At 44.6% G+C, this 15059-nt stretch overlaps 1 protein-coding gene across 1 annotated transcript in view; it reads left to right on the top strand.

The window, feature by feature from the left end:
- Positions 1-15059, top strand: part of ccdc13 (coiled-coil domain containing 13) — an 85428-nt gene that overhangs the window by 1721 nt on the left and 68648 nt on the right. Inside the window, exons 2-7 of the mRNA XM_055228265.1 lie at positions 953-1176; positions 1241-1383; positions 1989-2054; positions 3279-3398; positions 3458-3562; positions 10260-10427. Coding sequence (XP_055084240.1) covers positions 953-1176; positions 1241-1383; positions 1989-2054; positions 3279-3398; positions 3458-3562; positions 10260-10427 — 826 coding nt within the window. The remainder of the gene's footprint in view (positions 1-952; positions 1177-1240; positions 1384-1988; positions 2055-3278; positions 3399-3457; positions 3563-10259; positions 10428-15059) is intronic.

Genomic DNA, 15059 nt, shown 5'->3' with positions numbered 1-15059 from the left:
CCATAAGAGTTTTAGGTGATAATCTTATATATTGAACTAAAAATGTGAATTTGTCAGAACAAACTTAAGCGTTATTGGGTTCAGCCAGTGACTTGTTTTAATGAGCCGTGTCTCTATGCCTATCTTTGTAAGAATTACAGACAGTCAGACCAGAACAGCACAGAGTCATTATCACATCTGAGACTTTACTCCACAGACTAAAGAACGAGAATGAGATCTTAACTTTACTTCACAGAGTAAAGAATGAGAACGAGATCTTAACTTTACTTCACAGACTAAAGAGTGAGAATGAGATCTTAGCTTTACTCCAGAGACTAAAGAACAATAACGAGATCTTAACTTTACTCCACAGACTAAAGAACGAGATCTTAGCTTTACTCCACAGACTAAAGAACGAGATCTTAGCTTTACTCCACAGAATAAAAAATCTGAACGAGATTTTAGCTTTACTCCACAGGCTAAAGAACGAGAACAAGATCTTTGCTTTACTCTACAGGCTAAAGAATGAGAACGAGATCTCAGCTTTACTCCAAAGACTAAAGAGCGAGAATGAGATCTCAGCTTTACTCCACAGACTAAAGAACGAGAACGAGATCTTAACTTTACTCCACAGACTAAAAAACGTGAACGAGATCTTAACTTTACTACACATACTAAAGAACAAGAACGAGATCTTAGCTTTACTCCACAGAGTAAAGAACAAGAACGAGATCTTAGCTTTACTCCACAGAGTAAAGAACAAGAACGAGATCGTAGCTTTACTCCACAGGCTAAAGAAAGAGAACGAGATCTTAGCTTTACTCCACAGACTAAAGAACAAGATCTTAGGTTTACTCCACAGAATAAAGAACGAGAACGAGATCTTAGCTTTACTCCACAGGCTAAAGAACGACAACTAGATCTTAGCTTTACTCCACAGACTAAATAACAAGATCTTAACTTGACTCCACAGACTAAAGAACAAGAACGAGATCTTAACTTTACTCCACAGACTAAAGAACAAGAACGAGATCTTAACTTTACTCCACAGACTAAAGAATGAAAATGAGATCTTAATGGACCAACTGCACACCCTGAAGGATGAGAACGGCAAACTGCTGAGACTCGTGAGCGAAAAGGATTTTGAACTCAAACACATTCAGAAGACGAGAGAGGAGGAGAGACTGGCGTTCACTGGTGAGGCCCTGGGAAGTGTAACCCAAAGCACTGCTGTAACTGGAACTGAAAGCTGTTTGTTTAGGCACATCGGGGCTGGCGGGTGACGCAGCCGCGGTCAAGATCGTTGAACTGTCCAAGAAAAACAGGGAGCTGACGGCAGAAATTGAGCGTGAGAGGGTCAAGTCAAAACAGAAGAGCAACGGCATCAAAGAACTTGAGAAAGAGGTAGTGCTTTCAGAGCCATGAGCACAAATAAAAAACTCCCACACTCTGTCTCACACAAAGTGAGCAGGAGAACGATTCTGCCTGATGAGGCCTTACTGCTGCTCCACTGTAAATAAATGTCACTTTGTGCAGTTTGACAGAGAGCCGGAGTTTTTCTATTTGTGATTTTGACAAGCACTTTGCATGTCCTCTTCAATGTAGAATCAGAAATATGATCTGTGAAGCATCCTTTTTATCACAAGAGTTATGACCAGAGAAAGTTAAAGAATACATGTGTGAAAATGACCAGTCAGAAGGCAGGTCAAACCATTTATAGACATAAATGAGCACACAGCACTTATAATAATTACACTTAAGTTTAAATCAATCAAGGTGAGAAACAACTTTAAATTAAATCCAAACTTTGAACCTTGGCCCCTGAATTAAAACAGCCTGAATCATTCTGAATAAACTGTTCATTATGAGTTAAGTCTCTGTTCGTGCTTTTTAAGGATGATAAAAGTGTAATTACTATAAAGTGGAACCTAAAATAATCAGCCAACTATATTCTGCATTTGCAGGAACAAAAATGTTGTTTTTTTTTTGTTTTTTGTGTTTTTTTACAGTTACAGAATGCTCTGATTAATCCTGGGAGCAGTCAAACAAAGTCCCAGTCCGTTCAGGATTCTGAGGTAATTCTCCAGTAGATGGCATCACATGTCCAAATCTCTTGACAAATTCACTGTATTTATTTATTTTATTTATTTGAATAAAGCTTTTTAGTGAAATTTGAACAGTTAAAAAGTCCTTTGGGGTCTAGGGTTGGGCTAGAAACACTGTCATACCCATTGTTGTATCTGTCCCCATTCAAATAAACCGTAAAATAAATGTGTGGATCTAATGTGAGCTGTTTGCTGCCAGTGGAATCAGGATCGATCCCATGTGGTGTTTGTTTTACATTTTAGTCCAATGAGCCTCATCTGGCTCATTTATGTGATGTTGTTCTTAGTATCGAAACTGTCATTACCAGTTGTTTATAGTATCAATACCACTCTAAAATTACAAATGGATTTTTGTGCATCTAAAAAGTTACAAACATATTAATATTAATATATATATATACACTGGTATCTTTTATTTGATAAAACAAACTAACTGCATAAGTACTTTTATTATTAAAGGGCCGATGATGCTCTATTCTCTGATCTCTGTCATAATGTTGTTTCCTCATCACAAACAGACTTGGAGTTTTGTTTTGTTTCATTCACAACACACAAACCCTGTATATTTAGACTGAGTTCTTCTCTCAAACTGAAGACACTCTGTTCCACCTTGTCATGTCACGTGGTAATACAGGAAGTGCTCCACTATGTTTTTAAACTCGATACGCCTTTACTAGAATCATTTGGATCATCTCAGCCCTGGAATTGCCAGTCTCTACTGGACTAAAGGTAAAAGGAGCTGTTAACTTGAAAACTCCCACTTCATGACATCACAAGGTGGGACAGAGCATTTGAGCTTTGGAGATGCAGACAGACAAATAATAAAGTGTTACTCAAACATATGTGAATGAAACAAAACACAACTCCAGTGATCACATTTTTATTGTTGGTATAATAACAAAATCAGGACAACAAAAACAAAGCCCCCCCCCTCAAAAAAAAAAGAGAAGAAACCCCAATCCAGATCTAATTTTGAGGAGGGAAAAGCATTAGCTTAAAGCTAAATCAATTTGTGTGATATGGGACCTGTAACACCCAGAACATCACCCATGTGTTCTCATCGCTCTTAGCTTGTTGACCTTTCAGTTGTGAGGCCACACATGGTTGGACAGGTTGGTTGTACAGTTGGTAAAGTTCTACCATCTAAAAGCACATTTTTGTTTCACTGAGCCACTTTTTGTTTGATATTTTTAGGAGCAGGGGAGCCCTTTGGTGAAGTCTCTCCAGGACAAACTGGCCGCTGCGCTCCTCAAAGTGTCTGAATACCGCAACCAGGTGCAGGCTGTCAAACAGGAGCTGAGAATAGCACACAAGGTTAGAGCCTCAGCCTGATTCACTCCAGTCACACAGGCTCATGATTACTGCTTTTTCAGGTTTTGTGCAGTGAGGTTGGAGAGGAGATCAACCTGCAGCAGGTGCTGAGCTGTCCCGGGAGCTTCAGGGGCCGAACGCAGCACATTCTGGCACTACAGACCAGGGTAAGGCACTGCATCAAAGTGGATTTAATTCTTATATCAGTTTGTCAGTTAATGTTTCAGTCTTTTTGTTCAGTTCTTCTACTTTAAAACTTTGAACAGGACCTTTTATTAAAACATAAATCGCATATCTAATCACGATGCTTGGCCTAGCGGTGGCTTGTTTTTAGAAAGATGGAATCATTTAAGGACATACTGTGGAACATTCAAGACAAAGCAATAACATCTCCATGGAGACCCCTTTAAGTAAACCATAATATATTCATCAAACTGCTTCTTTCTGTTGACTTAAGTGACCTCAGAAATAAGGTTTTTAAGGTATTATGTTAAGGTGTACTTTATGATCTATGAGAGAAATGCGTTCTCTGCCACTTGGGCAACCTGCCTATGATCTTGAGGCAGAGATACCTATTCTGTCTGTTTTGGGTTGATGGGCGAAACCGTAGTGCCCAAGGGAAACCCACCCAAACACAGGGAGAACATGCAAATTTTGAACAGAATGCAGAATCTTTTTGCTGTGAGGCATGAGCACTAGTGACTGTATCCCTGTTTACATTTACATTTATATGAGCATAAAAATCCATCCATCCATCCATTTTCTTCCGCTTATCCGGGACCGGGTCGCGGGGGCAGCAGTCTAAGCAGGGACTCCCAGACTTCCCTCACCCCGGACACGTCCACCAGCTCCTCCGGTGGGACCCCAAGGCATTCCCAGGCCAGCTGAGAGACATAGTCCCTCCAGCGTGTCCTGGGTCTTCCCCGGGGCCTCCTCCCGGTGGGACGTGTCCAGGAGGCATCCTGAGCAGATGCCCGAGCCACCTCAACTGGTTCCTCTCGATGTGTAGGAGCAGCGGCTCTACTCCGAGCTCCTCCCATGTGACCGAGCTCCTCACCCTATCCCTAAGGGTGCGCCCGGCCACCCTACGGAGGAAACCCATTTCAGCCGCTTGTATCCGCGACCTTGTCCTTTCGGTCATTACCCAGAGCTCATGACCATAGGTGAGGGTAGGAACGTAGATTGACCGGTAAATCTTCACCACAACGGACCAATACAGCGACCGCATCACTGCAGACACTGCACCAATCCGCCTGTCAATCTCACGCTCCATCCTTCCCTCACTCGTGAGCACAAGACCCTGAGATACTTGAACTCCTCCACTTGAGGCAGAGACTCACCACCCACCCGGAGAGGGCAAACCACCTTTTTCCGGTCGAGAACCATGGCCTCGGATTTGGAGGAGCTGATTCTCACAGGACAACATCATCTGCAAACAGCAGAGATGAAATCCTGTGGTTCCCAAACGAGGCCCCCTCCGGCCCCTGGCTGCGCCTAGAAATTCTGTCCATACATATAATGAACAGAACCGGTGACAAAGGGCAGCCCTGGTGGAGTCCAACATGCACCGGGAACAGGTCTGACTTACTGCCAGCAATGCGAACACAGCTCCTTCTCCGGTCATACAGGGACCGAACAGCCCTTAGCAAAGAGCCCCGGACCCCATACTCCCAGAGCACCCCCCAAAGGACACCATGAGAGACACAGTCAAATGCCTTCTCCAGATCCACAAAACACATGTGGACTGGTTGGGCAAACTCCCATGAACCCTCAAGGACCCGATGGAGAGTATAGAGCTGGTCCAGTGTTCCGCGACCAGGACGAAAACCACACTGCTCCTCCTGAATCCGAGGTTCGACTATCGGTCGGATTCTCCTCTCCAGTACCCTGAAATAGACCTTACCGGGAAGGCTGAGGAGAGTGATTCTCCTGTAATTGGAACACACCCTCTGGTCCCCCTTCTTATACAGAGGGACCACCACCCCTGTCTGCCATTCCACAGGTACAGTCACCGACCGTCACGCGATATTGCAGAGACGTGTCAGCCAAGACAGCCCAACAACATCCAGAGACTTGAGGTACTCAGGACAGATCTCGTCCACCCCCAGAGCCTTGCCACCGAGGAGCTTGCCAACCACCTCGGTGACTTCAGCCAGGATGATGGACGAGTCCGCCTCCGGGTCCCCAGTTTCGGCTTCCTCCTCGGAAGACGTGACAGTGGGATTGAGGAGATCCTCAAAGTATTCCTTCCACCGCCCGACAACATCCCCAGTCAAGGTCAGCAGCTCTCCACCCGCACTGTAAACAGTGTTGGTGAAGCACTGCTTCCCCCTCCTGAGGCATCGGATTTCTTTGAGGCCGTCCGATAGCCCTCCTCCGTGGCCTCCCCGAACTCCGCCCAACCCCGAGTTTTTGTCTCTGTGACTGCCCGAGCCGCGGCACGCTTGGCCCGCCGGTACTTATCAGCTGCCTCAGGAGTCCCACGAGCCAACAAGGCCCGATCGGACTCCTTCTTCAGCCTGATGGCACCCCTTACTTCCGGTGTCCACCACCGGGTTCGGGGATTGCCACCGCGACACGCACCGTAGACCTTACGACCACAACTACGAGCAGCCGCATCGACAATAGAGGTGGAGAACATGGCCCACTCAGAGTCCATGTCCCCAGCCTCCCCCGGGATCAGGGAGAAGTTCTCCCGGAGGTGGGAGTTGAAGACCTGTCTGACAGAGGGCTGTGGGGCAATGAGCAAGCCCACACCAGCACCACCGCTCCCTGCGGGCAACGTCAGAGAAATGGAGAGTCCAACCCCTCTCAAGGAGTTGGGTTCCAGAGCCCAAGCTGTGCGTGGAGGTGAGGCCGACTATATCTAGCCAGTAACGCTCAACCTCCCACACAAGCTCAGGCTCCTTCCCCCCCAGCGAGGTGACATTCCATGTCCCCAGAGCTAGTCTCCATGTCCGGGCGGCAGTCGAAGGCGGGGACCTCGACGACTGGATCTCTCTGCACCCGCCCCTTATGGCCTCCCGCAGGTGGTGGGTCCACGGGAGGACGGCCCCACGTCATTCTTTCAGGCTGGGCCCGACCGGGCCCCGTGGGGAAAGGCCCGGCCACCAGGCGCTCGCTGCCGAGCACCCACCCCAGACCTGGCTCCAGGGTGGGGCCCCGGTAACGCCAATCCGGGCGACGTAACTGGCCTTGCTGTCTGAACCGCTCTTAGTCAGACCCGTCTCCCAGGACCTGTTTGCCATGGGTGACCCTACCAGGGGCATGAAGCCCCCGACAACATAGCTCCCGGGATCATTTGAGTGCTCAAACCCCTCTACCACGTTAAGGTGGCGGTTCGGGAAGGGGGAGCATAAAAATGATAAGTAGAATTGATATAAATAGATCTGATTTTTGTCTTAACATGGATGAAAGAAAAAAAAAACTGCTAAAAACAGCTAAAAACAGCTTGGGACACGAGTTTAATTATGGAATTACAGAGTAATTGTTGTATTGGAAAACAAAGTACAAAGAATTTAAACTAACGATTAAAAATGTTAAAATATTTCACATTTTTCTCTCATGTCTTTGCCACATTATTTTCTCCTTTTTGCATAATTTTCCTTGTCAAAACCTAAGGACAAACAAAGAAATCAAATATTTAAAGGATATTTCAGTCATCTGATAACTCCAGAAATCAAATCATACTGGAATTTCCCCACTGTGGGACTAATAAAGGCATATCTTATCTTATCATGATCTGTGTGCATGTCAACACATCCACTAAATGTCACTGATCAGGCTGCGACGCACTTGAATGAGCTTCCAATGGTCCCACATGCCCTCTAGTGACAAACCAAAATAGTACCACTGAAACAAAAATAAATACCATATTGGCTGGAACACACTTATTACTGTGAGATCTAGTCAGTGGGTCTGGTTAACCTTTGCAGTCTTGTCTTAAAAGCGCTGTACCTTAAAAGCATGAGACTCAGAACTAGTTCATTTTAAATGGGTTGCAGTGGTCCTGAGTAATTCCTCACTTACCTTATGTGTATGTGAATTTGAGATGTGCTTGTATTTCTGTATTTTAGACCTGGTTTAATCACATACCAGTTTGGAGTATTGTCCTGGAACAAAAGTCATCCTAATATTGTGAGATGATATTGTTTTTGATATAATCACTGACCTTTGAAAGGACTACATGTGTCCACCCTCCTGTGGGCTCACTACCTACAAAGGGGTCATAGGGATGGTGGGCCAATTCCACAGACACAGCATCTGGCTGTGGCGACATGGAATGTCACCTCACTGGGAGGGAGGAGCCTGAGCTCATGCAGGAGGTTGAGAGGTGCTGCTAGATATAGTCGGGCTCACCTCCACACACAGCTTGGACTGTGGTACCCAGCTCCTTGAGAGGGGTTGGACCCTCCACGTTTCTGCCGTTGCCCACAGGGAGAGGCAGCAAGCTGGTGTGGGCGTGCTTATAGCCCCACAGCTCAGCCGCCATGTGTTGGAGTTCACCCCTGTGAATGAGGGTGTCCCGTCCCTGTGCCTTCGGATTGGGGACAGGTCCTTCACTGTTGTGTCAGCCTACAGCCCAAACGGAAGTGCAGAGTACCTGACCTTCCATTGTTCTACTGGGGGACTTCAACGCCAATAGGCATAGGATGATACTGAAATTTGGTGTCACAATTTTTATGGCCAAAATAATTGCGACTAACAATTATATAATAATAATTATTAAAGTTGCTGACAGTTTAAAAATATTATAGATATGAATAATTATAATTTTAATATTATGAATAGGTTCCATATTTAAACAGCTGTTGTACTTTGTTTTCGCTGAAGACGACAGTGATCTAGAACAGCTCATCAGGGAGAAGTAGGTTTTTTCTGCACATTCTAGTGTAATAATGGTGAATATCTTTATTGGCGATTATCATGATTATATAAAATGTCCTGCGAATGATTATTGTCAACCCTTTTTATCACGATAAATGATATTATTGTTTATGGAGAGGAGTGATCAGGAAGAATGGCCTCCCTAATCTGAACTCGAGCGGTGATCTATTATTGGACTTCTGTTCAGCGCAAGGTCCATCAGTGCATGTGGCACAGGGACAGTCTAGGCCGATGATTGACTGTTGCTGTGTCATCTGACCTACGTTCGCATGTCTTGGACACTTGAGTGAAGAGAGGGGCAGAGCTGTAGAGCACCACCTGGTAGTGAGTTGGAACAGCTGGCGGAGAAGGAAGCCAGACAGACCAGGTAGAGGGTCTGGTGGGAAGGTCTGGTGGAGCCCTCTGTCAGCGCGGTCTTCAACTCACACCTTTGGGAGAGCTTCTCCCAGATCTCAGGGGAGGCTGGGGACATGGATTCCAAGTGGGCCATGTTCTCCACCTCTATTGTCAATGCGGCTGCTCGTAGCTGTGGTCGCAAGGTCCCTGTTGCCTGTCGCGGTGGCATCCCCCGAACCCCGTGGTGAACGCAAGAGGTCAGGGATGCCGTCAGGCTGAAGAAGGAGTCCTTCCAAACCTTGTTGGTTTTTAAGACTCCTGAGGAAGCTGACGGGTACCGACAGCCCAAGCATGCCCCAGCTGATGCACTTTGATTATCTCCTCAATCCCAATGTAACGTCTTCCGAGGAGGAAGCAGAGACTGAAGACTCTGAGGCGGACTCATTCATCACCTGGATGAAGTCGCTGAGGTGGTTAAAGCTCCTCAATGGCTTCAGGATGGATGTTGATGAGATCCATCCTATCTTAAGTCTCTGGATATTGTGAGGCTGACAGGTCTCTGCAATATCACATGGCAATTGGGGTACCTCTTGGCAGTATCTCTGGATTGGTAGACCGAGGTGGTGGTCCCACTGTTTAAGAAAGGGGACCAGGGAATCACACTCCTCAGCCTCCCCAGTAAAGTCTATTCCAGGGACTAGAGATCAGACCGATAGTCAAATCTCGGATTCAGGAAGAGCGGTGTGGTTTTTGTCCCAGCCGCCGAACACTGGACCAGTTCTATACTCTCCATCAGGTGCTCAAGTTTGCCCAAGCAGTCCACATATGCTTTGTGGATCTGGAGAAGGCATATGACTGTGTGCTTCGTGGTGACTTGTTTATTGACAGAATTTCTATGCGAAACCAGGGATCGGAGGGGATCTGGTTTGGTAACCACCGGATCATGCCTCTGCTGTTTGCAGACGTTATCTTGATGGCTACATTGAACCAGGACATGCAGCAGGCATTGGGGCGGATTGCAGCAGACTGTGAAGTGGCTGGGATGAGAATCAGGTCCTCTAAATGCAAGATCATACTTTATGACTGGAAAAAGGTGGTGCTCTCTCCAGGTGTGTGGAGAGTCCCTACCTCAAGTGTAGGAGTTCAAGTATGTTGGTGTCTTGTTCACGAATGAGGGAAGTGATGCGGTCACTGTATTGGACTGTTGTGGTGAAGAAGGAGCTGAGTCGAAAAGCAAAGCTCTCGATTTACCAGTCAATCTACATCCCTGTCCTCACCTATGGTCACAAGCTTTGGGTAATGACCAAAAAGACAAGGCAAGCGGCCGAAATGAGTTTCCTCTGTGAGTGCTCTCTTAGAGATAGGGTGAGGAGCTTAGTCACACAGGATGAGCACGGAGTACAGCCACTGCTCCTCCACATTGAGAAGAGCCAGCTGAGGTGGCTTGAGCATCTATTCCACAAGCCTCCTAGATGCCTCCCTGGGGAGGTGACCCCAGGGAAGACCCAAAACACTCTGGAAGGACTATGTCTCTCGGCTGGCCTGGAAATGCCTGGGAATCCTCCCTGAAAAGCTGGAGGAAGTGTGTGTGTGTGTGTTTAACCTTAGAGGCAGTGTGATGAATGTCCATTTTTCTCTCAGGTTCGTGATCTGGAGCAGCAGCTGATCCAGGCAACCCAACGCCGATCCCCAAGCCTCAAAAGTCTGGACGAGCCCGAATTTTTAGGCTCCCTGAAAAAAACTCTCCCACAAGAACGGAACCTGAATTACATCCGTGCCATTGAAAAAGAGAAGCGGGAGATGTTTGAGGTGCCGAGTTCAATCATTTCAATGTCATGTTTTTTATTGTTACTATCACAATAAATATTTATGTATCAATTATGTACACAAATACAAAATATTAAAAACATTAAAATATGAATAATACATTTGTTTTTTAACCTTGGATAACCCAAGAACCTTTTTCTTCTTTGGAAAATTATGACCAATGCATTAAATTACTGCTGTAAGTTTACTGAACATTGAAATGTCCACTTTTTATCCCCTAATTTAGGATCAAACCTTAACAAATAAGAATATAATTTATTCAAAAAGAATATAAAACGTACTTCTAGATATTCTGCAAGCTATTACTAAAAAAGATTAACAAAAATAAATAAATAAATAAATAACAAAACACAATTTTACCAACTGCTGGTTTGCTGAGAAGGCAATTTTGTTTGGGTATAGTTTTCCAGCTCAACAAAACAGCATGTGGTCAGCCATCTTGTCACTAATACTCTGGCTCATTTTAGTTCAATATTCATCTACTAGATGTCTCTATGCAGGGGCCAGAAGTGGCACTCTGCGCTTTTGAAGTTAAATTTGACATATATTTTTTTTATTTGTTCATTTAGGGTAGCACCAATTAACCGGCCAAATTTGACCTGGTGGGTTCTCCAGGGTTAAAAATATTAAATAATAATCATAATAATTAAAACTGCAAGCAGTGACAAAGGCCGCTCGAGATCCTTGCAACTGCAGAAGGGCGCGCTTCAGTGGGAGGGCTTTCTACCGACCCGAGCTTGATATTTGATAAGAAATTGTCACTATCACATGGGAGATATATGTTTTGGTCCCATTTTAACTTGTCCAGGTCATCAAAATAGACTATTTTGGGTCTGTTAAACTCTGATGATGTTTGCATAAGTTTCCAGGATATTTATACTTTGTTAAGAGCTTGTTATTACCATACCCTGAAACTTATGGACATTGTTTTAACAATGTTTTACCCCAGGTATGTCCTGATGATGCTGCCTCCGTATGGAGTCTGTCAGATAAAAACCCTGGGACATGTTTGTTAATGTACGAGGGCTATATTTTTGACATCTGTATATTTTAATTCAAAATGGCCACCTTCACGTCAGAGATAAGGTGGCCCTTATTTACCTTTTTTGGTCTTCAACATAGACAGAATGATGCTGCCTCAGTCTGGAGAACATGGGATCAAAACCCTTGGACAGGTGTGTCAAACACATTTTCACCAAGGGCCACATCAGCAAAATGGTTGCCCTGAAAGGGCCAAATGTAAAATTAATCTAACTACTTTTTTAACTTGTTAATTAGCTGTTTCTGTAATTATTACTTATTCAAGTTACAAATATTGCATATGCATTTGCTTAGAAGTTAAAATATGGGTGTGTAACTGTGTATCTCCTGAGAAAATCACATTTTAAGACCATCATACCTTGAAAGTATGAGGTCTAGATTTTGGCTGACGTCTTGTGTGGCTTAGGAGGTGGCAATGAGGAGGTAACAACATTATAACATGGTTGAAAGCTCACATGAGTCAATTCTGTGTAATATAGGACCTTTAAGTATATTTCCAAAAAATGAAATTGAAAATTGACATCGATCAATATTTGGGACAAAAATGTGTGGTACATTTTTTTCCCACATGCTCCAGTGACATGTTTAAATGTGAGCTGAATTTACAAGAATAATCTGAATCCAAATAACTGGAGTTTAGTTTTCTTTTAAGTAAACCAAGACTTTTAAATCATTTTTTACATTTTTTAACTATATTTCTGACGAGCCAGTGACATGTCCGGGGGAAGAAAGCAAAATAATTCTTTCTGCGAATGCTGTCGGAACAAGGAACAACAAATTAATGAGCTACAAGCACGGATATTTGTTTTAAAACCTGAAAAAGGACTTCCAGTGGTAAGCAGCCTACAGAATGAATCAGACTGAAATCTTGAAAAAGAATTTCATTATATTATTCGAGGAGCTTGATAAAATGGAGGTTAAGACATTCATCAGTGGACCTCTTCCTAGCATTGACAGAAGGAAGATGAACAAATTTACCCGGCTGCTTCAGCTGAACACATGGCTGTTCAATGAATGTGTAGCCAGAGGACTGCACTACATTGAGAACTTTGATCTATTCTGGAAACAAGAGGACCTGTTCAAGAGAAATGGCCTGCACCTGAGCAGAGGTGGAGTGAGAGTGGTGACGGATATCCTCCATGCTCTGAGGCACTGGCCTGGACAGGCTCCTGGCCCAGTGAGAGAAAAAAGGAATGAGAGAAGCATTCCTACTGCGCCAATCAGAGACCATGCCAATGTGTCAGCACCATCTGCAGCACCACACCTACAACCACCACCTCCACCAGTGAAGGAGTCACCACCAGCAGCACAACCATCTCCCCCAGCAAAGGAGTCATCACCAGCACCACAACCATCTCCCCCAGAGAACAAGTCAGCAGCACCACCACCTTTCCAAATGAACGATTCATCTCCAGTGTCACTTCCCCCAGGGCCCTCATCACAGGCCTTGAACCTGTCTGTGACAGCCCCAGCAGAGGTTTCAGTCCCAGCAGCACCCCCATCACCTCCCCTGCCCACAGACCAGCCCTGGGTCCCCTTTGCTACATTTACTCCCTTTAGGGACTCCTTACTTTTTCCTCCCCACCTTCACCCATGGCCCTTCCCAACCATCTAGAAAGCCTCATCAGATCAGGAATTAAGATGGCTCCCCTCACACCTAATATAGTGCAATCAAGAGTTCTGGCATCAACTATACTGAACTCCTCCCCATACCCACCTATGCCCCCTCGTCTTTCACCCAAACTCCCTCCAGCTCCGCCTCCTCGGCCATCACCTGGTCACCCAAACTCCCCCCTGCTCGCCCTTCCCTGCTTTCCCCCAGAGCTGTTATCACCAAGAGCTAGGACACACAGGGCCTCCGCTCTTAGGACATACAGTCAGATAAAAAATAATATCATGCTGAGGCCCTGTGATGGAGCTATATCTACAGTTACACAACGTAGACTGATTAACATTAACTCATTTTGTTCACATTCCCTGTAAGAAGATAACATCCAGCCCTACTGAAACTAATCTGAAACTCGCTGTGCTCAATGTCAGCTCAATGTCATCTTTATGTAACAAGTCATTTTTTTATTAATGATTTTATTTCTTCTTTTAATCTTGATTTTATGTTTTTAACCGAAACGTGGCTCGACAAAAACACAGGTAATGCAATTCTAGTGGAATCAACTCCACCCAACTTCAAATTTGAATCTGAAACACGAGTAAACAAAAAGGGTGGAGGTGTGTGTGCAGTTTTTAGAGATAATGTAGTTACTCAAAAGTTGTCATTTGGGGTGTTTTCATCTTTTGGGTATGTTTCTTTTAAAATGGAGCAAAGACAATCCCCCTCTATACTTTACTTAGTCATATACAAACCTCCCCAGCACTGTCTGAGTTTTTTTGGTGATTTTACTGAGATGCTTTTAGTCGTATGCACAGACTTTGATGGTTTAATCGTTACAGGTGATTTTAATGTACATGTGGATAATGTGTTTGACAGAAATGCTAAAGAGCTCATTTCTGTCCTTGAAACCTTTGGTCTGACTCAGCATGCCAGTGAGCCCACCCACAACAGAGGGCACACTCTGGACCTGCTCATTACAAAAGGAGTGAATATTTCAAATGTCAGTGTGGTGGATGTTGCTCTGTCTGATCATTTCTGTGTCTTTTTTTACCTGTTTGTTATTAGCAAACCAGCAGCTGGTCCTGCAGTTATTCGAAGGAGACACATAAATGATAACACATGCGCAATGTTCATAGAAATTATACACTTTGAAAATGCCTCATGTTTTAGTTCTCATGTCACTTCAATCTGAAACATTCCCAAGAACTTTGAAAACTGCGGTTGTCAAGCCTCTCCTAAAGAAGAGCAGTCTTGATGCCATGATATTGAACAATTACTGACCAATCTCAAATCAGCCGTTTCTAGGCAAAGTCCTTGTTAATAGCTTATTAAATTTCTCCAAATGAACAACTTCTTTGATGTTTTCCAGTCAGGTTTTAGACCCCACCACAGCACTGAGAGTGCTCTTATCAAGATGACAAATGAAATCCGTTTGAACACTGATGCAGGCAAAGCCTCAGTCTTGATCCTGTTAGATCTGAGTGCTGCCTTTGACACTGTGGATCATGGGATCCTCTTAGAGAGACTAGAGGACTGGGTGGGCATCTCTGGTACGGCACTAAACTGGTTCAAGTCCTATCCAGAAAACAGGGAGTACTTTATTGAAATTGGAAAAAGTGTTTCAGATAAAATGTCCCTGACCTGTGGGGTGCCTCAGGGGTCAATCCTGGGACCCCTGTTGTTCAATCTCTACATGCTGCCATTAGGCCAGTTAATACGCAGCAATAATGTGTCCTACCACAACTACACTATGTGCAGAATTATTAGGCAAATAAGTATTTTGACCACATCATCCTTTTTATGCATGTTGTCGTACTCCAAGCTGTATAGGCTTGAAAGCCTACTACCAATTAAGTATATCAGCTGATGTGCATCTGGGTAATGAGAAGGTGTGTTGTCTAATGACATCAACACCCTATATCAGATGTGCATAATTATTAGGCAACTTCCTTTCCTTTGGCAAA

Source organism: Periophthalmus magnuspinnatus, chromosome 17 (assembly GCF_009829125.3).
Source record: "Periophthalmus magnuspinnatus isolate fPerMag1 chromosome 17, fPerMag1.2.pri, whole genome shotgun sequence".
Taxonomy (NCBI): domain Eukaryota; kingdom Metazoa; phylum Chordata; class Actinopteri; order Gobiiformes; family Gobiidae; genus Periophthalmus; species Periophthalmus magnuspinnatus.
The sequence above is the reverse complement of the archived record's forward strand: the minus strand, read 5'-3'. Positions and strand labels throughout refer to the sequence as shown.